At 26.9% G+C, this 25784-nt stretch overlaps 3 protein-coding genes across 3 annotated transcripts in view; all 3 read right to left on the bottom strand.

Moving 5' to 3' along the window:
- The window catches only part of LOC145828967 (xaa-Pro aminopeptidase ApepP-like), a 44189-nt gene extending 42684 nt beyond the window's left edge, over positions 1 to 1505 (bottom strand). Inside the window, exons 1-4 of the mRNA XM_082936712.1 lie at positions 1482 to 1505; positions 957 to 1070; positions 513 to 681; positions 3 to 95 (exon numbers count right to left, since the gene is read on the bottom strand). Coding sequence (XP_082792838.1) covers positions 3 to 95; positions 513 to 681; positions 957 to 1070; positions 1482 to 1505 — 400 coding nt within the window. The remainder of the gene's footprint in view (positions 1 to 2; positions 96 to 512; positions 682 to 956; positions 1071 to 1481) is intronic.
- Positions 1506 to 4682: 3177 nt separating this feature from the next.
- On the bottom strand, positions 4683 to 20149 carry LOC145830287 (mitochondrial 2-oxodicarboxylate carrier-like). Its single transcript, XM_082938243.1, has 12 exons — positions 19289 to 20149; positions 14854 to 14902; positions 14116 to 14196; positions 13447 to 13513; positions 13166 to 13225; positions 8517 to 8627; positions 7971 to 8041; positions 7487 to 7580; positions 6880 to 6984; positions 6532 to 6614; positions 5820 to 5872; positions 4683 to 5550 (listed from the first exon to the last, which is right to left on the bottom strand). Exons 1-12 carry the CDS (start codon positions 19371 to 19373, stop codon positions 5486 to 5488), a joined length of 924 nt encoding a protein of 307 aa, XP_082794369.1. The 5' UTR covers positions 19374 to 20149; the 3' UTR covers positions 4683 to 5485.
- LOC145830288 (pyroglutamyl-peptidase 1-like) lies at positions 20147 to 25438 on the bottom strand. Its single transcript, XM_082938244.1, has 4 exons — positions 25321 to 25438; positions 25119 to 25205; positions 21980 to 22171; positions 20147 to 20789 (listed from the first exon to the last, which is right to left on the bottom strand). Exons 1-4 carry the CDS (start codon positions 25396 to 25398, stop codon positions 20484 to 20486), a joined length of 663 nt encoding a protein of 220 aa, XP_082794370.1. The 5' UTR covers positions 25399 to 25438; the 3' UTR covers positions 20147 to 20483.
- Between the last annotated feature and the right edge of the window lie 346 nt (positions 25439 to 25784).

The raw sequence follows: 25784 nt of genomic DNA, 5'->3' as shown, positions 1-25784 counted from the left end.
ACTGATAGAGAAAACAAAGGGATCGGCTGAAACATTTTTGTTTACATCAAGCTGATCACTCAACCATTCTGTTATGCTAGGAACATCAGATTCCCCTGTACAATTTAGTGCTGATTATACTTCTATTTGTTTATATTGAAAGATATGGTATTATTTCTATAGCACTTAAATTCCTTCAGTTTCAATTCAAAGTGACAATGATAATTCTCTTAATGGTGTTGTAACTTCAATCAGTATTTATAATGTTACGGTGTTTACAGAAAGTTATTTAAAACTTAAACTTTCATTTGAAAACTTGGTAAAAATACAAAACATTAGTTTTTTTACCTTTAAATTAGAAACAAAATAGTAAATCTACAAATTTTCAAAGTACAATACAATAAGGCATTTGTCATAAAACAAAAATTTAAAAAAGATGAGTTTGAACTTTCTCTTAAATACATTGAGTAAACAAATGTTTTTTAATGAGATATTAAAAATAGCATTTAGAAAAAAATATTTTTTTTTCAAACCTTCTCTCATCAACACCCAGTTGCAGTCAAGTTCCCTCTCAGCTTGATCGAAATACCTCCCGTCCGTCCATAACCCCGCTGTTGCCATGGTAACCACCGCCGTTCCCGCGGAACCCGTGAAACCCGAAACCCACTCCCTTTTCTGGTAGTGGGGCGCGATGTACTCGCTCTGTTGTGTAAAAAATATCAATTAATTAATATAGTTGTCTAAACTATAAAAAATAATTAAAACAAAATCTTAAACCCAGCTGTGTAAATAAAAAAATGAGAAAAGTTAGAATTCAAGTTATATGAACAAAAAATGGAAAAGGTTCTTTAAAATCTAATAAATTAAGTATTGTCTAACTTTCGTAATTTTATAAAAAGTGCAGAACAGTAAATGTTGAAAATTGAAAACATTTTTCTAACTACTATTGTTTTAAGCCTATCAAAAGATCAACAAACCAGATGAGCGTCCTGCGAAGGGATGACGTAAGCGTCAATCGATTGTGACATCATGACGCTTCTGAGCTGCGATAATATTTCCGTGGTGTCTTTGGCCGTTGCAGGCAAGTTGTTCTGATTATTTGGTATTAGTACAAAATCAGTTTTAGTTAAATAAGTTATAATAAAGAAAAAAATTAACACTATTATTTCGATGGTGACTCTAGCCGTTGCTAGTAAGTTGTTTTGAGTATTTAGAAAAAAAATCTGTTTTAGTTGTTTAGATTAAAGTAAACACATAGATTTTAATGTTCCATAACTTTATTGAGGAATTTAAAACATGTTACCTAGGTTTATACTCATAAAAGTGTTTTTTTTTGTTACTTTGTAAAACAAACAAAACCCAACCTGGTCACATACTTCGTTTTGTGTAGATTCGGACACAAGTGCTGCAAAAACTAAAAAAAAAGATTAAAAATAAATTCTTCAAACTCAAAATACTATTGTTTTAGTCGTTTGTTTTTATTTAGCTTCTAAATTACTGACAATAACAGCAACAAAAGCAAACATCAAATCTTATTAAAATATACGTATAAACGTTTTATTTTCGATTAATTTTCAACAAAAAAAACAGCTCTATCAAAAACAAAACTCACCACAAAAAACAAGTAACGACACTTTTGAACTTATCATGGCTGTGACTTTGAAAGCATTTGTGACTTGATATACTTTGTAGTGATCATATGTTTACAAAGAATATCTTAAGCAATCATTAACTACTGTCCCATTAAACACAAGAAACGTTTATGTGTTTTATTAGCTTGTTTATCTACATAACGTTTACTTTAACTGTTAAACAAACATCTTAATTTTATTTTGATGTTTTGAAAAAGAATGTTTGTATTGCACTTAAACTTCAATATTTTTCATGTTCAAGTTTGTTTACGTTCTTTTTAATGTACATTGATTAATGTGAAGTCTATTTGCTTTTTTTAACGTTGATTAATTCATTATTTGTCTACACTAAAATCACATGGTCTAAGCAAAAAAAACATATTTTTTGTTATTTAAAAATCAAGAAATATTAGGCAATTTAGGCTATTGCTAATTACACAAAAAAAATTGTAAAGTTTTTCTCTAAATTATTTTTTTAATTTAAATTTTTGTGTAAACAGTTTATTTGTAACATTATTTAAACAAAAAATCTTTTTCTAGCAGTATTTCATATTTTTTTTAACTGTTTTATTTATAAAATTACTAAAATGTAAAATATATTGCAGTAATATAGTGTACATTATTCTAACCAAAGCAAGTATACGTCAAGTTTTATAAATAAAAAAAGTTTTCAAAACTTCTGAAAAATAAAAACTAATGTATTTATTAATGAGTTAATGTAATAGAAATTTTAGTCTTGCACTCTTACAGTAAACACACAAATAAAAAACTTAATAAATACAGTTTTAACGTTTTATTTTTTTGAAGTAAACAACTAAGTTATTGTTTAAAGATACCTAAATAGCTTTATGAGCACTACTTGCTTGATTTCAACTAAAAACTACAAAATTAGCTGGTAACATTATACTAATTTAAAATATCTATCTTAATCCAAAAATTTAATTTAACAAGATTTTGGTGAAAAACCAGACCATAATTAGGTTTAAGACATTTAGATCTTGGTGTTGAAAATACTTTTTACTACAAAGAAAACAAAACATTTGAAGTATATAATTCTTAAAAATCTTAGGCACTTCATAAAACTATAATAAGTAATTTAAAAAATAAATTTGAAGCAAAATTCTTATATGCTTATAATATCTATTAATTTGCTTTAAAAAATATTTTGTATTTTTCTTTTTTAATAATTTCTACGAACAATATTTATTTAGGCCAACTGTAGAACATTGACTAGGTCTATAATACAGGTTTTGAAATCTCTAGACTAAAATTGAAATAGAATGATTTACTATAAAATTAACAAATAAACTAGTAAGTAAAGTAACTATGTAATAAAAACAATTAAAATTAGTTGTTTGAGTTTATTTAATATTATTTTGTTGCTGTAGAAAAAGAGAAATTTTCAAAAAAGTAAAGGATTAAATATTGTTGAAATAAGAGTTTTCTTTGGCAGCAAATTTATCAAACAGTTTGGTAATATAAAAAAGTTTAACACTAAGTATTTTTTGAAACAAATTTAAAAAATCTCTACACAGATGTTTAAAACTTGAAACAGCAGCAGTCATAAACATAACACTGCTCATATAATTATAAGAAAACGATCGACGTGAAACTAAAAATGATATAAGCTATAAACAAACATATGCTGTGTTTATAGTTACGGCGGACATTTGAGTTTTCGGCTGTTTTTTTTTACACTTGGCAAATCATCTTGTGCAAAATTTTAGCTGATTTAAAATAATCAAAAGGGCTTTTTCCGCTTTTCCGAAAACCACGACAGTGCAAACCGTATATGACCTAAAAAATTCGACCTCGGAGTTTTTAGATGATTTTTTTTACAGATGGACAATTATCACATAAACACATTGTGCTTAATTTAAGACGATTTTACGAATTTTTCATGGAGGAGCTTTTTGATTTTTTCTGAAAAAAGAACCTGAAATTCAAAAAAATACAAAAAATGATAAGAGTGTCATGGAATCAAGAAAATTTCTTTAAAACGTCTTAAATAAAGCACAATGTGTTTTTGTAATAATTGGCAACATGTACTCATTGGGGTGGAACTCATAAAGTATAAAATAACCTTTATATATTTTTTTATTTAGCTAAAATTTTGCACCGGGTTATTTTGTGGTATTTAAAAATTAAAAAAAAAAGACGAAAACTCAAATATCGCCGTATTTATAAGCATCCTAATGGTGGGTCAAAAAATATATTGAAACCTGTATTTTTATTCTTTGAAAACTTGAAACATCAACACATACATTAAAGTATTGTTTTGTTGAGAATATATTAGCTTTATTGTTTCATCTTTAGGTAATTATAAAGGCAGTTTGGAATGTTTACATTTAAATTTTGTTCTTTTACATTCAAGTTTTTATTTATAAAAGATACAAACATGTTTAGTGACTAATTCTAAATGAATTTAACGGATAAAACCTGGTTTTAAGCTCAAAATAAACCGTGTAGTTTTTGATGATGTTCAACAAAAACTGTGACCCTTCATGTAAAAAAGTTGTTTTTTTCAAGTTAACTTTACAATTACTATTAGATTTTACTTATACAGTCTTAATATTTTATTACTTTAAAAGTAAACATTTCGGACATGTTATATTTTTACATAATACTTTGGAGTATTGACAGTAATTTTAAATAAACTAAAACATATTATACAGCAAGTTTCCTTTTTAGCGAGAATAAATCTTCTAACATTTATAAATTATTCATAAATATTTTTCTGAAGTAGATCAAAGCTTAAAGTCTTTTTCTTTTTGATTTATAACATTTAAGTTGTCAGCTTTTAATTTAGTAGTTTAAACCACCTTAAAACCAAATACAAAAAAACAAAGTACTCTTTTGTATTTGTGTTGAAGTTTTATTTAAATATAGCTTTAAGACATAATGGTTCGAATTAAAAATTTAATATACAGAAAATATTGCTAAAAAATACTAAATTTTATAAATAAGACAAACGTACCAATAACTTTTATTAATAAAAAGAACACCACAGATAAAATACAACATAATTTCCTATAACATACATGATACACTTTCTTAGTACATAAAGGCACCTTCACTGTTAGTTGTTTTTATTAAATTTTGCATAATTGGGTTTAGTATTTATATATAGTACATTTACAAAAGGAATAAAACATGAGTTAGAGTTTTCAGAAGCAGATTTAGCTATTAAATATCAACAAAGCACTATTTTTTGGATTGTAGTAACACATACAGAGGTACTTAATTAAATAAAAGCATTTTTATAGGTACTAATTTTTTAATAAACAATATGTTTAAAAAAGTAAAACTTAATTAAAATACTTTAAATAATTATTCACAAAAATCTACAGCTATTTGTTATTTATTTGGTCAACGTAAGTTTAATATACTAAAAAATTGAGAATGTTTTTCAGGATAGTCGAATGTACAAAAAATTTGGTATATAGATTAATGTGGTGTATGTCAAAATTGCAATACAATTGTATAAAGGTAAATGTTTGTATCACTTTAAATTGTCTAGTGTTGATTGAAAATTAACTAATATGCTGGGAACTTTACGGACTCTGTTGTTTAAATTAACGTATTAAAACATCAATTAAATTTTTTTTTTTTGTTTAAGCTCTAACTTTGATTAAATGTGGTTAGATACATATGTAAAGCTTTTTAAATAGTTCATTTAGAAAAAAAGTTCACATTTGAATAAGAAGAATGGCTTTAAAAATAGTTTAAAGTTTGAATATTTTGATAAGTAAAAATAAATGAATAATATCGCATTGAGCACCGTATAGTAAAGTATAAAAGTGCAATAGAAATGTAGGGGAATAAATTATTGGTATCTTTTAGTCAAGGTGTTTTCCCACTTTTGAAACATATTTTCAGGGGAATTTTTCAGCGAGGAATTCTGAAAACGTCTGATACACATACATCATGATTGCTCCACCTAAAAATGGTTTAAAAACGAGTTTAAAAAACAACTAAAAAATTGGAACTTAATGACTAAAATGTTTTCATGAAATAACCATTTAAAAACTTAGGAAAAACACTTTTAAAAACCGTTAGTTTATATGATATGAAAGTAAAAAGAAATTAAGTAATTATTTTAGTCAACTAAAGTTTGTAGTACATACTTGTTCAACATTTGAAACTTTTTGTTTAAATTAAAAATTAAAACCTAAATAAAAATATATATAGTGAAATCGTTAAACTTACTTGGTCCTAATCTCATTAGTTTTGGAAGCAGTCCCTTGTAAAGAGCGGCAACTCTGCAAAAAAAAATTACTTGTTAATTCTGTAAAACAACTTTTAACAACAACTTGTATTAAATATTATTTTTGGAAAAAATAAAAATGATTTTAAACTAATAGAAACGTTTATAATTATCTTGTATGGTATTAAATTAATTTATAATATTATATATATTTTAGAACAATATCTGTTGATTATTTAACATAACACTTAAAAATACTTTTCTAATTTCAAGGATGTTTTTAAAACCTAAAATTCTTGCTTTATTGCTTTGTAAGAATTGCATTATTCACAAGTAAAAGAATTGTAGGTTATATATATTATTCTAATGAAAACATACTCATACTATGTTTCTACAAGAATATCAACGAAGTACCGGAATCAAAATAACATTCAATAGATAAAAAGAAATTGTAAAATTTTTGTTGATAAATGATGGCAATAGTATTATAACTACAACAATTAAGGAAAGCTTAGTTAGACTATTAACAGAAAAGTTTTACACTTTAAAGTAAAAAAAAAACGACTTAACTGTAATAAAAATTACGTACAGAAATATGTTAATTTTTATAATGTTTAAGCTAATTTATTTGTAAATTTGAAGTTATAAGTTGTACATTGTGTCATAAGTTTCAAAACTTATATAGAAAATCTTAATACAAAAATGAAAACAAACCCTTCTTCTTTAGCAATGAGCAACATTGCCTGATGAGCACCTCTGTACTTCAATCTACCGTCGGCACCTACCACTTGTGGGCCCTGTTATTTGTTTATATATGTTTCATTGTAATACCTCACTGTATTTTATTACTGTTATCCTTATGTATATACCAACTGTCCATTATTACTTATTAGTTTATCTAGTTGTTATCATTGCGAAAGCATTAAACAAATGTAAAGTTGAAAATTCTATAAAATTTTCTATCAAATTGTTTAGAGTTATATACCTCATTGTATTTCATTAAGTATTATTATCTTTACAGATCAATACTTGAAACAAAATAATTAATACAACGAACTATACCTGTATCCTGCTCTTAGCAACGTCGTAAGGTATGTTTGCTATCGAGGCTAGTGTGCCCGCGGTGAAGCCCAAACCCAACTTGTACGAAGTGAACTTCACTGTGTCCTGGGTGGAAATTTAATTGTTGAATAAGTACTGTTATAACATAAGTGTTTGGATTAATTTTATAAGATAAATAAAAATACTTGTTGATGGGAATTTTAAATGTGCGCTGTTATCTCAATACAGGGTAAAAGGAGGTAGATATGGATATCTTGATGACTTAAAAAGCATATTAAATTTATATATTATTTATATATACATTTATTACTATAAAACACACAGATGAATGATCACTACAGAACTACTAAAACTAATAACAATACAGGAGAACACAATATAAAATTTAATTTTCAATATAGTGGGGAAATAATATAATGTGTGGGGTAAAAAATAAAAAACCTGTTTCTACTATTCAAAAAAATAATGACAAAAGTAACTTTTTATAGAGTTTAAGCTATACTTTTTAGTATATTAAAACTATTCCCAAAATTGATATTTCAACATGCTTACTAGAAAGAAAGTTTTTATTTAATATTTGTATGTAGTATTATTCTGCTAAACTAACATTCTTGTTGGGAGCAAACTTCATGGCTTCGTGAAACAATCCAAAATAAATCATGTTCCAAACACCGTGTCTGCCCAGTGTTGCTGTGAGTCCCCTGTTTAATTTACATTTTTATAAGATTAAATAAATGATAATCATGAGTTAAATCATGTTCCAAAAACCATATCTACTAAAAATAAGTCCTCTGTATACTTACATGTTAATAAACTATTCATAGAAATATTATATTTTAAAATAACTATTACATGCTAATTCCATTAAAAAGCTAACAAATTAGTTTTATTAAATATTTTTATAGTCAATACCTTTTAATTCCATTAACAAGTAAATAAATTGTTTATATCAAATACTTTACTTAGTCAATTAGTAAATATCATTGATACCATAAACAATTAATAAGACGTTAATAAATAAATTATATTGTATTTTAACAGTTAATAATAGTAAATAAACTAATTATATCATACAGTTAAATAATTGATACCTGTTAATTCCGTTAGTGCCAAGCCCTCCTTCCTTGATAATCTTCGAAGCTTTTCTGAACGTTGATTCTTGCTGTTTGGTGAATAGATAAATATTTGAGAATACTAATTAATTTTGTTTTTATTTTGGTAAGCTTTCTGTTTAAGTTGCTTGGGTTTTTATACCCAAGTCCAATGATAATTATAATGATATACTATAAAAATAGTTATAAGAAGTAATACTTGAATGAGTGTCTTACATTTATTCCATTGCTTAAAGTAAAGGTGATTATTCCTAATCATACATATAACTTGTAATAAACCTAACAAAACTAAAAATATTTAGATGAAAAAACTTTATTACGTTAGTAAACGTCGAACAACTAGACTTACAAAAGATATAAAAGTATCAAATAAACTTTTATACTATAAAAATCTAATTTTTTTTTTAAACTTTTCTTAAAAAATATCTTGACAAAAAAATACGTTAGTAAACATAGGACAACTGGTATTGCAAAACCATCATCAAAAAAATTAAAAACTACTATACTCATGACAAACAAACTAACGTCTTTCAGTTTAACGTTCTTTTCAGATTGCAGCTGAACTTTGACCCTTTCAAACGGGTTTATGATGAACCCTTCGGTCAAACCCGAGCACAAACCGGCACCTGCGTACACCTGTGAGGTTGGAAACAATAAAATATGATTAAAACTTTAATGTTGTGGTAATATGTATACATTTTTAATGAAAAAAAAGTTTGTACTTAGCAATATAACTAGAAATATATGACACAGGGTTTTCAAATGTTTTTGGAAAATTTTCTCAACGTTTTTGAAATTTCTTTCAGGTTTAAAAAATAACCGATTTTAGTGTCTGTTTTTGGTTGAAAATTTAGTTAGCGTAAAAAATGTGTTAAATAGTATAAAGACAATGAAAAGATACTGTAAAGCTATTTTAAATGTGTGTTTTAATAAAAAATTTTTTATCTATACTTTAGATTTTTTGTGCCAAACTGAAATCTTATTACTTAACAAGCAAAAGTTGTTTAAATTTCGAGGTTTTTTTTTTTGAGACGTTTAAACATGTGAATTTAATCTGCTAAAGGGTAAATGGAATTTTTTATAATAACAAAGTATTCGAAGAAAAACTAGTAAACATAAAAATATTTAGGAAGCTTTTACTAAGCACTCATATTTTCGTGTAAAAACATCGAGTATGCTTATCAAATACTGGAAAAATTTAATGGGTATAAATATTGTATAGTTTATCAAACTGAAAGTGACACATATTTTTTATTAAGCTTTACATCAAAGCGTGTTGTATACTTTATGTATAACGTTTAGCAATATTTATAAACCACAACTTAGCATATATTACAACTGACGATTAGTAGCAAACATTTAATTACCGATGAGTTTTAACCATGTACTTATCTATCTTTAAAATATTATGGTACTAGAAACTTGTACCCGGCTCTTTTAAACAACGTTCGAAGCTTTCGTAATCATATGTATATTAAATTTGGCCATGTGTTGAATGGCTTTAAAATAATAGCTAAGCTGTCATCCAAGCTAGATCACTTAGAAGCAGATGATCGCACTAAATTATACAATTTTCACATTTCAATACTTTACAAATTAACAGATGACGTCACTAAGAGCTTCAGAATGTCACAAAATTCATTTTTTGAACACGAATCTAATTAAGTTTGAACTAGTGATGTACCGGACTCACTATCCGGGTCCGGGTCCGGCCGGATATTGCCATTTTTGTCTGGTATCCGGATCCGGCCGGACTCTAATTTGAAAAAAAAGTCCGGATCCGGTTCCGGCCGGATACTAATTTGAAAAAAAAGTCCGGATCCGGTTCCGGCCGGATTCTAATTTGAAAAAAAAGTCCGGATCAGGGTCCGGCCGGATCCTAACAGAGATCCGGCCGGACCCGGATCTAGTTAGTAAAAAGAGTCATTTTCGTCAGTTAAAATTAAACACCTACATTGATTGGCTTATTTTGTACACGTGACTAATTTACATTTGTTTACATTTAAACTATGAAATAAACATTTCAGGAATGCAACTCTTTACATATGTTGTAAAATTTAAAACTTTGGAATGAATACTTGCATTATTTATTGTTTAAAGTTGAGCTCAGAGAATATTTAGAGTTAATACGGTTGAATGTACGAGCCAATGAAAATCATATGACGAAATGTTTCAAACTAAATACTGATGCAACAAAACATCAGAACATGATAGGCAGTTTATATGTAAGCAGTTAGTTAGTTTTTTTGTGCAGCTTAAAGCAACAAAATATCTTGAACTTTTTTGTGAAGGCTTATTGTAAGTAGTGTTTTGTTTTAAAAGTGAATATTTCAAGTGGTGTTTAATTGTTTAAACATTTAAGCTAGGCTTATATTTTAATAGTTTATTAAAAATATTATAGTTTTTTCTTTACTAAGAGTTTTATTTAATTTTTAGTTTATTGTTTTAAGTCTATTGATATAGATTTAAATAGATTCCAGTTTTTAAAGTGTTACCTAAGTAATTAATAATTTTGTATATGCTAGTATTTCTTGTTGTGTTTTATCTAAAAGATTCATCACACAAAACTGTCGTGTCTGATTATAGAAAGTAGTCTCAGTTAGAATTTAGTATTTGTTAGATATTAATCAAATAAGGTAGGATATAATTATGATGGGTAGTACTAATAAATTAAGTGTACCACAAGCAGTCCACAACTTTACTACCAAATTGTCAACCTTTGCTAGCTGTTCTACTGATTATTAGATTTAAGTAATTTTTTCAGTTTTTAAAATCCTCATTCTGACTCAGGCTAGTTAATACTAGTGATGTACCGGACTTACTATCCGGGTCCGGCCGGATATCGCCATTTTTGTCTGATATCCGGATCCGGCCGGATTCTAATTTGAAAAAAAAGTCCGGATCCGGTTCCGGCCGGATTCTAATTTGAAAAAAAAGTCCGGGTCCGGTTCCGGCCGGATTCTAATTTGAAAAAAAAGTCCGGGTCCGGTTCCGGCCGGATTCTAACTTGAAAAAAAAGTCCGGATCCGGGTCCGGCCGGACCCGAAGTTGTGGGTCCGGTACATCACTAGTTTGAACAGCTTTATTTAAAACAGTACGAGTTACGTATTTTGTGGTCTATGAAAGCAAAATCAATGAGTTTGCTATTTATTCAACTATGAAAAGTTTTATAATTCAATAAACACAGTAAGATACTTTTTACGATGTTACATAATAATTTATAACTAAAAAAGTTTATACTAGTTTTCGAAGAAAGTACTTATATTTAAGTAATTTATAACGTTTTATTCAAAAGAGATATATTTGTTAACCGGTTCGCATTCTTTCTAAAATGATAAACATTATTTTGCTTTCTTTGGTTTTGTAAAAAAGAAATATTTAAGCTAGTAATATATTTTTGGCCTCGTTCGACGTCAAAAGTTTGTTCACCAGTTTAAAAAAATTATTGATGTTTGCGCACAAAAATTACATTTGCTCGGGAAACCTTCCTAAAGTAAAAAAAAAAACTAGTAAAGATTGCCACTTGTGATGTAAGGTTTTCCTTCAATATTGTTAACTTCATACAACATGATTATGTTGCTATCGGTTCGCTTTCAGGTCCTACCTTAGCTACCTTTATGGGCTGTCAACGGCTTTTTTTAAATTTTCTTCTGGGTTTTTAAACTTTTCCAGATTTTTGAAATTACAAGTTCGTTTTTCTATTTTAGTACAAAGTTAAATTTAAGGTAAAAAAGAATTTAAAGTATGTGGCAGGGGCGTAGCGTGGGGAGGGACACTGGCGCATGCGTGCCACCCAAAAACAAGAAAGAAAAAAAAGTAATACCTTTATCCTTTATTGTTTATTTTTTATGCTTAATTTGTCTTTTTTCAACTAGATTTATCTAGTATACGAAAAGTTGTACAAAATTTTAAATACCAATTAGTGAAAAGTTAGGGAAAATACTTAGTATACTGATTCGGTGCGCAAGCAAAAATGCGCACCGATGTTGATGAAAACTCCATAAGGAAAAATTTTATAACTTCCCGAACTTCATAAGAGTTTAGACTCAAACAGCACGCAATTACTGTAGTGCACCGCAAGATTATTATATTTATGACAGATTTTTCTACAAAAAGTTTACAAAAATACGTCACGCTTAAGGTAAATTAAACAGTTTTACAAGTTTTTTTTTTATGCTACAATAAATGTTTAGACTACTGCTAGTTTTCTGATCTTTACTTTCGTAAACATACAAAAAAAGCGTGTCGTCCTATGAGAAATAAACTTTGTTTGTGAGTTTTATTTCAAACAAATACAATCAGATAAATAAAATTTTAAAAGTATAATTTTAACTTAAAAACTTTAAAGTAACAAACAGTTACTTTGAACTTATTTTACTTAATGAATTTATTTCAATTATACTACTTATTAATAGATTTTTCATAGCTAGTTACAAAAGAGGACTTTTTGAGAAAAAAGTTTGCGCACCCCTGACCAAAATACCACGCTACGCCACTGGTATGTGGTTAAAATGATTTAAAAGACACTAGTGATTTTTTACATGTGTGCTGTAATAAAAAATCTTTACATAGTATAAGTTTAAATATAAAACTAACCTAAATCTCATCATATAACATATAAAACCTGTTCAAAATTTCAGGTAGAACTACCAATATGTTTATTGTATTTGTGTTTGAATATCTATATTAGACTTTATTTTAGCCATGGTTAGAATGGCTTTGAAAATAAAAACAAGTTCAGTCGCTTCGGTGAGATCTAACTTATGCAGATTGCTGTAAAGTACTTAAACTTCGAAAACACTATAATTCACTGGTGAAAGTTAAATGACGTCACTGCGAACTTCAGAATGCAAGCTAGTTTACAACTTGGTTTAAAAATATAAATCTCGTGTATGGTTCACATTGTGAAAAAGGTATACAGAAACATAGCAGATTGAGTAGAAATAGTTTTAATAAGCCCTAAAATTAATTTACTTAAATATCATTTACTTAAATTAAATGTTTCTTTAACTATGCTTTAGTAAATAGAAAAAAAAAGCAATAAGGTAAATAAAAGGTAGTAAGTATATTTGGAGCTTTATAATACCCAAAAAAAAAAAATGGCCAAAAATTTAAGAGATTAAAAATCAAGTAAAACAATTTACATAAAATAAAATAATTTAATGTAAACAAACCATCCAATTAGCTTCTTGGCCGAAACTCAAAATTTCCTTGTAACGTTCGAATGCAAAAAACTGTAAACAAAGTAAAATGACTGTTTATCTACTGAAAATACTCTTTTGAATTTAAGCAGATTACAATACTAATTTAAGCATAAATTTCTGCTCAACTCTTAAAAGATATAATAACATATGTACTTTAATTAGATTAGCAAAATAAGAATCATTTTAAAGCACATATTTTGATAATAGTTCAGTAAATACATAATCAATAAGTATAAAACAAAATAATAAACCTTCACAGCTCTTTTTGGTGTTTCGGCCAGAATTGGGGGCAAAATTCCCTTGTAAAAAGACATGAAACTGAAAAATAAAATAAATAAACAAAACGAAAAGTAATTGTTATCATAAAGATTATAAAAATCAAAACATTATTAACCAATAAAAAAACTGAATTGCATGCCACGTCGGTAAAAACGTCACGTTTTTATTCTACTGGAACTTTAATTGAGAAAGTTTTGTAATCATGCGTTTGAAGAAAGAACTAAACTTTGTACTTGTGTAAAACAAGAACAACTTGATTTATTTGGTGATCAGAAAACTCATAACATTTCAAAAGTAAATTATAAACTATGCTTTTAATGCTTTTATACATTTCTTATGTAAATTAAATCTGGTAAAAAGTTAAGTTGAGCAAATAAGTACGAATTTAATGATAGTTAAAAAAAATAGCTTCAATTTAGAGTAATTTATACTTAAGAATAATCTACAAAATTTAAATAACTATAGATAAGAGCAATTTTATGTTTAACATAAACTAACGGAAACTACTTATGTATTTCTAATTTTTTTATTTATTAAAATACAAATGTGATTCACATTAAAAAGTAAAAAAAAGTACACCATGAAAAATTATAACATATTGTGAATACATTATTATTACCATTTAAATAAATTATACTAACCCCTCAGTTCTGTACATGGTTGAAAAACAATGTGGCACTGATCTGTATTGTACCGAGCTACTTTTGCCTTGCAGTTGAAATCTGTCAAGCATCAGTTTAATAGTTGGTTACATGATAAATCATTTGTTAAGAAGGCTTAAGAGTTTCAGCTAGTTATGAATAGTAATTTATAAGTTGTTCTAAAACAATGTATATCTGTAACATTTTGTTAAAATGATATAAGTGCAAAAAAAAAATAAACAATTTACAAGTTAATTTTTATAAGCATCTAGAATAATAAAATGTAACATCGTTAAAAATTGCTACTGCATTACAAGTAAATAAAAATTTGGTTTTTCAACAATAAAGAAAACAGAAAGAATAAACCATTAAAAAACAAGTAAGTTGTTGCATTTGAACTTAATTGGATTATGGATTAAAAGTTCATAGTGCGTGTAGATTAAAGTTCATAAACTTATAATACACAGGATTTTAATTTACACATGCTTAATTTACAGTTTTGATTATATTTATATTATTTATAACTTAAACTGTGTCTTTTTAACTTTAACACAACTTATACTTCAAAATTTTCAGTTTAAACTTATTAATCGAAAAAAAAAATTGAAAATTTACTAAACAAAACAATCAATAGTTATTTCGTAATTATAAAAATAGTTGTAAGTTACAGTTAAAAACAGTAAATATCAGTTTGAAATTTATCATTTGAACTAATTTTTGGATTTTTTTTTAGCTTACCTTGTTTTAACCACATCTAAGGGGTGCATAAGACATATTTCCACCAAACCTGTTTTGAAATCATAATTTTGTTATACTTTTCATAAAAACTAACTCTAACTTTTACTTAAAAAAACATACAGACTTTTTTTTTTTTGATTATGTTTTTTTTTCTATTAATTATGATACATGAGTTATGTATGTATAATAAGTTATGAAACATATTAAAAAATTATACTTTTTTATTCCATTAAAACTATTTAAATTCTCAACAAAATGCTTATTTTTCAAATAAAAATTAACGTTTTTCAAAACTGTAGATTATATTAGCTACTTAGTTAAAAACTTAAAATACAACACCAACTAGATACTTATTTATTATTCATCTTAGTTTTGTAAGAAAACAAGCATTCTATATGAAAGGTAGAACAGTATTATTAGGTAAAAATCGTTAAAAAAATAGTCAAACTTGTACATCGTGAACAAAAAGGTTAAATAATTTTTTTTTTTAAACTAAACTTTCTTAAAAGGTTTATTTTTATTTTTAAGCTTTGTAGTTAGTTATTAGTTTCAATTAAAAAATATTTCGCGATTTACTGAAATACGAAGAGCTTACTTATATAGCTCATAAATTTATTTATTGTTAAGCTTTGAAAAATAACAAAATATTGATTTATTTGTTGATTCAAAATTTACACAAAAAAGGTTAAAGCTTTTAACATTTAAACGTACAGCTAAAACAAAAAGAGCACAATTTCAATTTAAACTTATATTAGTTTAAACTTATGCAAATGATGATAAATAATATTTTTGTCGCCAAAGTTTAATACATTTACAACTAAATAATTCAATTCTATAACATTACAAGTTAAAAATTTGTGGTAAAACTGTTTACAGTGAAAACACAAAACAAATAAATCAAATAATTAACAAGACTTTATGTTGCTCAACTAGTTTGGCATGAAAATATAATTCAAAATTCAATTAAATAACGAACTTAATACAGTGCTTAAATAATAATAATATTATATTGGCTTAAAATTAGGAAGAAATATTAGATAAATTATGATTTATTCTTCAAAAAAACTTAAAAATGTGTAATTAATTATATTTATAATTATATTGGCTTAAAATTAGGAAGAAATATTAGATAAATTATGATTTATTCTTCAAAAAAACTTAAAAATGTGTAATTAATTATATTTGGTCTTTATCTAATATGTTTTAAATCTACAAACGTTGATTAAATTAAACTACAGATATTATCTTAACATAATAAATATAAGCATTATTTTTTTTTTTATTATGAAAAATTTAATCACTTTATAAATAAGTTTGCAATAGAGAAGTTTTTATAATTTTCTAGTATATCTAACAAATTATATTATATTATTATAGTATATTGTATCTAATTAAGTGGTAAAAGTTAAAGCAGGAAATGATTTCAAATATCTTTATAACAAGTTAAATCACAATAAATCACCACTACAATAACAAAATGTTTATAGTCTAAGATTTTAGTTTCAAAAAAAATTACCGAGTATTTTCACGTGTTCTAATTAGTGATGTACCGGACTCACTATCCGGGTCCGGCCGGATATTGCCATTTTTGTCTGATATCCGGATCCGGCCGGACTCTAATTTGAAAAAAAAGTCCGGATCCGGTTCCGGCCGGATTCTAATTTGAAAAAAAAAGTCCGGGTCCGGTTCCGGCCGGATTCTAATTTGAAAAAAAAGTCCGGATCCGGGTCCGGCCGGATCTCTGTTAGGATCCGGCCGGACCCGGATCCAGTTAGTAAAAAAGAGCATACTGAAAAGTATTTTTTTCAAAAATAAACCCTGTGAAAATTAATAAGAGTCATTTTCGTCAGTTAAAATTAAACATTAACCGTGATTGGCTCATTTTGTACACGTGACTAATTTACATTTGTTTACATTTAAACTATAAATAAACATTTCATGTAATGCAACTCTTTACATATGTTGTAAAATTGAAAACTTTTGAATGAATACTTGCATTATTTATTGTTTAAAGTTGAGCTCAGAGAATATTTAGAGTTAATACTGTTGAATGTACGAGCAAATGAGAATCATATGACTAAATGTTTCAAACTAAATACTTATGCAACAAAACATCAGAACATGACAGGCAGTTTATTTGTAAGCAGTTAGTTAGTTTGGTGTGTAGCTTGAGGCAACAAAATATGTTGAACGTTTTTGTGAATGCTTATTGTAAGTAGTGTTTTGTTTTAAAAGTGAATATTTCAACTGGTGTTTAATTGTTTAAATATTTAAGCCAGGTTTATAGTTTATTAAAAATTTTACAGTTTCTTGCTTACTAAAATTTTTATTTAATTTTTAGTTTTTTGTTTTATGTATTTTGATATAGATTTAAATAGCTTCCAGTTTTTAAAGTGTTACCAAAGTAATTAATAATTTTGTATATGCTAGTATTTCTTGTTGTGTTTTATATAATAAAAGATTCATCACTCAAAACTGTCGTGTCTGATTATAGAAAGTAGTCTCAGTTAGAATTTAGTATTTGTTAGATATTAAATAAATAAGGTAGGATTTAATTATGATGGGTAGTACTAATAAGTTAAGTGTACCACAATCAGTCCACAACTTTACTACCAAATTGTCAACCTTTGCTAGCTGTTCTACTGATTATTAGATTAAAGTAATTTTTCAGTTTTTGAAAACCTCATTCTGACTCAGGCTTGTTTATACTCACTCTAGCTAGTTTTATTGACTTAAACAGTGGCAACCCTGCTAGTTTCAAAATTTTTGGGAATTTTAGAAAATCTTGGACTGCCTCAGGCTAGTTTAGTTTTTTATAAAAACTCAGGCTAGTTTTCTTTTAGATTTTGAATGAGTTTAAGCTGATCCAGTTTTCAATATTTTGTAATTTTCTAGTGTATTTTGTTCAAGAACTTGATTTCAGATTTTTAATTGTAAATAACACCTAAATTTGTAAACTTTGTGGCTAGCTGTTCTACTTATCATTAGATTAAAGTTCTTTTTTTTCAGTTTTTAAAAACCTCATTCTGACTCAGGCTAGTTTATTCTAGTTATGTACCGGACTCACTATCCGGGTCCGGCCGGATATTGCCATTTTTGTCTGATATCCGGATCCGGCCGGATTCTAATTTGAAAAAAAAGTCCGGATCCGGTTCCGGCCGGACTCTAATTTGAAAAAAAAGTCCGGGTCCGGTTCCGGCCGGATTCTAATTTGTAAAAAAAGTCCGGATCCGGTTCCGGCCGGATTCTAGTTTGAAAAAAAAATCCGGATCCGGGTCCGGCCGGACCCAAAATTGTGGGTCCGGTACATCACTAGTTCTAATGTACAACTAAGTTTTTAATTAAGTAAAGTACAACTGTTTAATAAATTGAAATGCTAACAAATTATAACTTTTGAAAATAAAACTGTAGAAAGTACTACAATGTTCTTTCTTACATTTTAAAACAGGAAACTCAATAAACTTTTAATTTACTTTTATTAAAAATTTAACATATAAGTATGAGTTGATAAGTGGAATTAACAAAAACACTTACGTATTAAAAAAAACCTATATAGTTTTGTTAAAATACTAAAAAAAATCATTTCTCAATAGATTTAATCTATTTATTACACAATACAAAACATACTAGAATTGAAAAAAGAGCAATTAAATAAGCTAAATACCTTAAAATACTAAAAAAGTACTAAAAGTATGAGTTAAAACGTAATATTTCAGGAAAAAAGTTGTCATATAAACTACCTGTGATTTGGGAAAAAACCAAAACTAACTTAATTCTTTCAAAAACTGCAAACTAACCTGGATTATCCTGTTATAACCCTTTTATTAAAACGAATTGCTGATTTATTAGATATAATGCACTTTTATTTGAACAAGATTTTATTATAAACTGATGATCACTTTTTTTGAATGAAACACTGTTTTAAAAAAAATCTTAATTTATCCTAAGTTATATTATTCTTCCTATTGATAATTTGAGATGTTGATTTGTTGTCTTTAAAAACGGAAGTTTTATTACAACTATACTATACATAATTTAAAAAAAGAAGAGGGTAAGGTAGATCTCATCAGGTAGGAATCTCAGTTCTGAAACTTTGAGCTCAACAACCGCTTGTAAAAAACAAAAAAAAACTGAGGTTTTTTAGAGAAAAAAGCGTCCAAAAAGATTTAAAAAGGTTGTATAATATGATTTAAAAAATAACTCTTGCCCACGTAAAAAAATCTGTACAATAAAACAGTTACTAACCTTTGAAACATATAAAATTTTTTTTGAAACAAAATATTGTTTTTACCTCCAGATCCGATTGTAGTTTAATATTTTTCAAAAAAATAAAACAACCAAATCCAACCAAGTAGTCAAAGATAACAAAAGTGCTAAACAAAAATTAAAGATTTAATAGAGTGTACAAATTTTTGGTCAAAAAAAAAATGTTTACCTGCGGATCCGCCCGCCACAAACTGCTGCATCATCCGCTTGTAGGTGACCTGGGGTGGGCTGACCTTTTGCTCTTGTGACGTCATAGTTACTTAAATATGGGTGCGATCTGGAAACGTTACATTAAAGTGTGGTCATATATGCATGTATAGATGATTGCATTATATAATAGAGTGTGGAAAAAAAGTGTAAACGAAAATATTTTACTGCAGTTTTGTGAATAATTAATCGAGTTGCGCTTACAGCTCGCAAAAAAAGTGTTTGTTTGCCAAAAAAATTAGAAAAAAATCAATTGCGTTTTTAGTTTTTTTTTTTGCTTAATTCAAAAATGATTAGAAGAACTTTTCTTAATGTCATGTTTTTTTTAGATAACTTCAAAGTAGATTAATTGTCAGTCTGTTTTGATTTTTATGGCGTACTGAAAGCTTTGAAAAATAATTAAATGACTTAAAAGTATAAATTACACAACAACACCAATCATAAACTATTTTGATATTTGAAATGACAACAAAATAAAATTAAAACTTGAAAATATTTTGATTTTTTAAATAAATAAGCATATTCTCAATCACATTAAATAATACGTACAGCAAGCAATTTGTTTTTAAAAGGCTTTAGCTTTTTTATAGAAAAAAGAGTCGTATTACAAGGCAAACATAAAGGAATAAAATAATTAGCTTTCAAAATGAATTTAATCAAAAAAAAAAGTTTTTAAAAAGTGGTTTTGCATAACTTTATAAACAACATTTGATTTTGAGATTTAAACAGAAATCTAAAATATTTTTTAATTAAACACTGAATACATACTAAAGAATTATTTTGTTCTTACGTATAAACAGACATTGAATAACATGTATATATATAGTGCAACAATATGTTATATTAAAGATGTCAAGTAATTAAGTTTGTATAAGTACTTAGACAGTGAATTAAAAACTAGTTGATATGAAAAAATAAAGTGATGTGTAAATTATTGCTGTGATAAAAATTTTACTCCTTAAAAAGTGGCATGTTGTAAAAAATACTATAAAAATTGAATCATTAAAAAATGGCGTTTAAGTTTCCAAACATACAAACACATACCATATAAAACTAAATTGCATAAAAAATCATATTAAAAATTACAAAAGACAGTCGTAGCACATCACTTCTAATTAATCTCACAAACGGAACCACAAAAATCTCAACAAAAGTCATCAAAAGCCAACAAGGTTTTTCTCCTTCAGCTGCGCCAGCATCGCTTTTATCACGGTCTGCAGCTGCTCGCCGAGCTCCTGAGCGCTGAACGGCTTGTTCAACGGCGGCACGTGTATGAACGCGTTCGCCAGCGCCCTGCCGTTGCTCTCGTTGGTGGCCATGGAGGTGCAGTAGACGTAGTCGCACAAGAACCGGCCCGCGTACGTCGACACCACCGCCTGCATAGGTTTTTGTTGCAGGAGAGGGGATTTTGTGATGGACTCCATGTCGATGGCCGAAGCGTACTTTTGGTCTTTTGGCATTTTCTGTAGAGTCGTTAAAATAGTATTGATCTTGTTTAGATTGAAAATAAAAAAAAGTTTTTTATGTTCTGACACAGTCTGAAAAAAAAGTATGTTAAATCATAGTGTAAAAATTTATAAAAGATAAAGTTTGAAAAAAAGTATTTTTTGTCGTTTGGCATTATTCTGTTACAAGGTGTGAAAAGTGTTATTACCAAAGATAGTGTGTTAAAATATAAGACCGTGGAGGCTGGAGGGGTTTCTGACTATTTAATCTTGGGTGCACCACAATTCAAATTCTATATTTTTTTTATGAAGGGCCAAAACTCAAAATGTAATATATATTTGATAAAACAAAAAATCAATTAAGTGGGTCTTATTAATATCTACAAGCCATGTTTTCTCATGAAATTTTTAATATTTTCTGAGTTATGGATAAATTAAATTCGAAATATAGTAATTTTTAATTGTCTCAAAAAATATTTTAAGTTTTGCTAATATGAAAGAATGGGTTAAAGATATTGGAAAGACCTACAAACATAATTTTTATAATTTTTATTTATCTAAAATTCTTGTTAATTTAAAAAAAAAAGGTATCTCAAAAACTGTTGTAAAAATTTGAATTGTCCGAATTTAAATTGTTATGTAACCTTTAATCTTGCTTTGCAGAATTGAAGTTGGCTGCGAGTTATTTTGTCCGGCTTTTCAATATTTAAACTGATTTTGATAAACATTCGGTGGAATTCAGAGAGTACAAAAGTTTCTTATGGGAGGAGAAAATTACAACAGTTTATAAATAAAAATTACTGAAAATCTGCTTCTTCCTACATTTTTAGAGATGAAAACCTCAAGTTTTCAGGAAACGTTCCTTGAAATATTAAGAAAAGTCTATTATGACACCTTAGTTGAAAGATTGAACGAAAAAAAAATTATAACCAAATAACAATTTTTTTTTTATTAAATAAAAACTCCCTTTGGATCAGAGCCCAATCACAAATATTTTAAAAAACATTATAAAAAAATTAAATACCATATAGCTAGATAGTTGCTTACTCGAGTATTTAATAGTGTTTTTATTTACTTTTTTTTTTTTTTTTTGCTTTTTACTAACTTTCACTGAACACTTACAACCATTTCCCCCTTACTTTTCACAACTCATTTTAATATGTATGCATTTTATGTAACAAAATTTAATATTTTAAAACAGCAATCACCTGTACAGCCGACACCTTCTCTCTCTCGGGTGTCTTGCCGTCGTTGTCGTCGCCGTTGTAGCCGGTGCAGCAGGCGAACTGCTCCAGCGTCATCCTGCTGCACATGGAGGACAGGCCCACGTTGACCACCAGCACCGGGTCGTGCTTGTTGATCAGCCCCGGCACCACAGTGTCCACTTCTTTGTATGTCACCTGGAAAATTATGAATACAATACAAATACATATGTATAAAACAGGTGCACAAAAATCAAATAAACGGAAATTTAAAATTATTCAAATGTTTACATTTATAAATAATTTTAAAATCCTTTTATTTTATGTTTGTTTGATTTTATTAAAAGTTACTTGCATCTGGTAGAGATAAGAGTATGAGAACTTGATATTTGGATGAAAATTTCATTTCAAATAGGCTGTTATAGGTATAAGATGGTTTCGCTTAAACTTTAATAATGTCCGGTTGGCTTTATTTTTTTAAGTATTACCTTACTTGTTTGACTTTTTTTAACATTTTAAATAACTTGAAGTAAACTTAACATAAGCAATCAAAGTAAATTCTTTAATTTTGAAACCCACATTTTTCTATTTTTTACAGTAAATTCATTACTAGTACTTAAAGTTTTATAATGTAGCAAAGTTCTTAATTTTACAGCCTTGGAAAATAACTTTTTTTTTGTTTTGTTATATAAAGTCTTTAATTTTAAATATTAGAAAAAAATTAAAATCCTTGAAACTATTTGAAGAACATTTTTGAAAGCTTGAAGTGTCTTGCTCAAAAACTAAAAAAAACTCTGTCGAATTTAACATTTCTTAGAAAAAAACTGTGGTCTCTCTCTTCGTTAGTATTAGAAACTTAGTTTTAAATAACTAAATACTAAAAATAAATTTTAAATAAGCTCTTTGCATCCCAGTAAATTGAGCATTTTTTTAGTTAAGGCAAATAACTACAAATAACTAAACACCAAAAGTTAAATTAGATTTTTGTAATATATAAAAAGTGACTTTTATTCTATATTTAAATACTACATATAAAACCTAACTTTTATTTGCTAAAAAAATGCAATTACCCATCTATGCTTTTATGTATAAAATAAAAGCATTTCCTAACTATGGTAGCAGAGGCTCAATATAACAAACTTAAAGGGCTAAAAAGAACTGTTGAATATTGAAAATTAAATTTGATTGTTTGATACTATAAAATATGTACTAACCTTCATCAAAACTTTACCAAGTACAGACACTTATAATTTAAAAGTATAAATAAACTATAAAAAAATTTACAAAAAATTTTTACTACAAATTTAACAAATACCAACTATAAGCCAAACAAAAACCGCTTGATAGAAAATTCAACTTAAACTTTGATAAAAAACTATCAGCAAATAAACTACAGTATATTGTAAAATAAGCTGAATTTTAAACGAAATAATCTAAATAAACAGTTGTTTAAATACTAAACACACCTTAATTAAAATATAAATACTCACTAGATGGACCAACTTGAACAGTATTGTCTCAAACAAATAAAAAGATTTTTAAATTTACCACTTTCACTACTTTGCCCGGGCCAAACAAAAAAAATCGTGAAGAAACGAAAAAAAAAAGTTTATTTACTTCAGAACAAAGTGAGAGTGTTTGCTATTTTCTTGTATTTGAATATGAAAAAATACAAACAAATTTTTATACAGGACGAATCTACTGTAAGGTTGACTCAATTTCGTAATATTAGTTATAAAAACTGTATCAGTTGAAACCATAAAACAGTTAATATGTACCTAACTTCAGGTATCTTAAATTCATATTTTAAACATCTAGTATATAAATAACAAAAAATAAAACTTACTAACAATTGATTAAAAAATAAATTTACAAGTACAATTGGCCTTAAACTTTTTTTAATAAGTCTATCTTATTACATACAGGGTTGCCACTCATTTTTTCAAAAATTTTTCCAGGTTTTTCAAATTTCTTCCAGGTTTTTAAAAGTAAACATTTTTGGGTCTATTTTTAGTTTTAGATAAATTTCTATAAAAGAAACTGTGTTAAATAGTACAAAGACATTTAAAATATTCTATAAAGTTACTTTAAATGTGTTTTATAATTAAAAATTTTTTGATGATGACAAAAAATATAATCTATTTGATAGATTTTTTGTGTCAAATTGAAATTTTAGTACTGAAAATGTCAAAATTATTAAAAATTTCAGGTTTTCCCAGGTTTTTTGATAAAAATTCCAGGTTTTTTTCAAAATTTCTCAAATTCCTGGTTGGTCCAGGTTATTTTTGCCTAAATTGTCGAATTCCAGGTTTTTCAAGGTTTCCAGGTAAAGTGGCAACCCTGTACATAAATTAACTAACTTAAAAATATAAAGTATGATAAACTATTTAATGGTACAACACAATAATTATGAAATTTATCAATAGAAGTTTGAATAGTTTAACACAATGATTCTCTAATTGCAATATAAATATATAAAAAAAATTGTTGTAATTTAATTAAACATAACTACTCTCTAATTAAAATACTTTTACATTTTATATATTCAATAAAAATAACTACGAATCTAGCTCGAAATGAATTAAATATAAATTAATTAATATATGATCTTATAATTTTCACATATTGTTGATATGAAAACGAAAAAAATACTAAAACTTGTGGACCAAAAGTTAATTTTCCTCAAAATATAACTTCTCCAAGTTGAAAACTACCCATTCTTTCAAAAAGTTTTTTTTTTAATTAGTTACACAAAAGTATATTGTATATCAAAACCTTTTCTTACTTTTGGGTTTCTCAATATGAGTTTCACAAAGGGCACTTAAACTTTTATAATGATACATACCTTAATAACTCTACTTATACTGATAATTATATTATGTTGTTACTATATAACATGTATATTTTAAAATGCACTCATACTAAACTTTCTAAATTAAAATTAAACTCAGAAACAAATTGTTCAAAAAAGTATATCAAAGTATTTTAATTACTTTTATCAATTAAAATAATAGTTCAATCAATATGAGTTTAACTTAAACATAAGTTACCGTAATCATATGTTTATTCGACTGTTATGATTTTAAACACAGATATTTATTAATTAATAAGATTTATGTATTTACATTACATTGAAATATCTTACCTTGAGTTCTCTCAAAATGAGTTTCACCCCCGGCACATCCAACCCGATCTTTCCCAGATGCTTCACTGCTTCCGCGCTGGAATTCACCTTGCGAGTAAAATTTGTAAGTTAAAACTTAAGTAGTTCAATGTATAAAGTACTTTGTTTAACTTTTTCATAAATAAAAACAAATCTTGAGAATAAACATGTTAAAAATGTTCACCTTGTGCGTGGCAAACTGTCCGAAACCGGTGACCAGTACCACGGGTGGGTTGTTGTTGTTGTTGCTGCGGGAGAACATTTTGGACTTTGATGACGACTTACACAAATATACAAAACACAAATCTGTGGGTGGGAATTTACTTCAAACGTTTTTGTTATAAACTAAACAAAATAAAACAAAAATATTTGGAAAACTTTAGTGTTTCAGTGTTCAACATTTTGTTTAAATTTACATGAATAGATTTGAACAAATCTTCAAAAACATTATTTGAGAAGTTCAGTAATGAGTGTTTATCCTTATTGATTAGTACAGGTTGAACTTTAATTTTTGTGATTCAATTTTGCTTAAAAATAGTTTTAACACTATTTTTTTCACTTGATTAGTTTTAATTTAAAAAAATCAAAAAACATAATATACAAGGAAAGAGGTAAGCATTTGTTTTATCAGTAAATAGAACAGCTATC

The sequence above is a fragment of the Thalia democratica genome, chromosome 2, assembly GCF_965202585.1.
Source record: "Thalia democratica chromosome 2, ktThaDemo2.hap1.1, whole genome shotgun sequence".
NCBI lineage: Eukaryota > Metazoa > Chordata > Thaliacea > Salpida > Salpidae > Thalia > Thalia democratica.
Note: the sequence above shows the minus strand (reverse complement) of the source record. Positions and strands in the feature narration are given on the sequence as shown.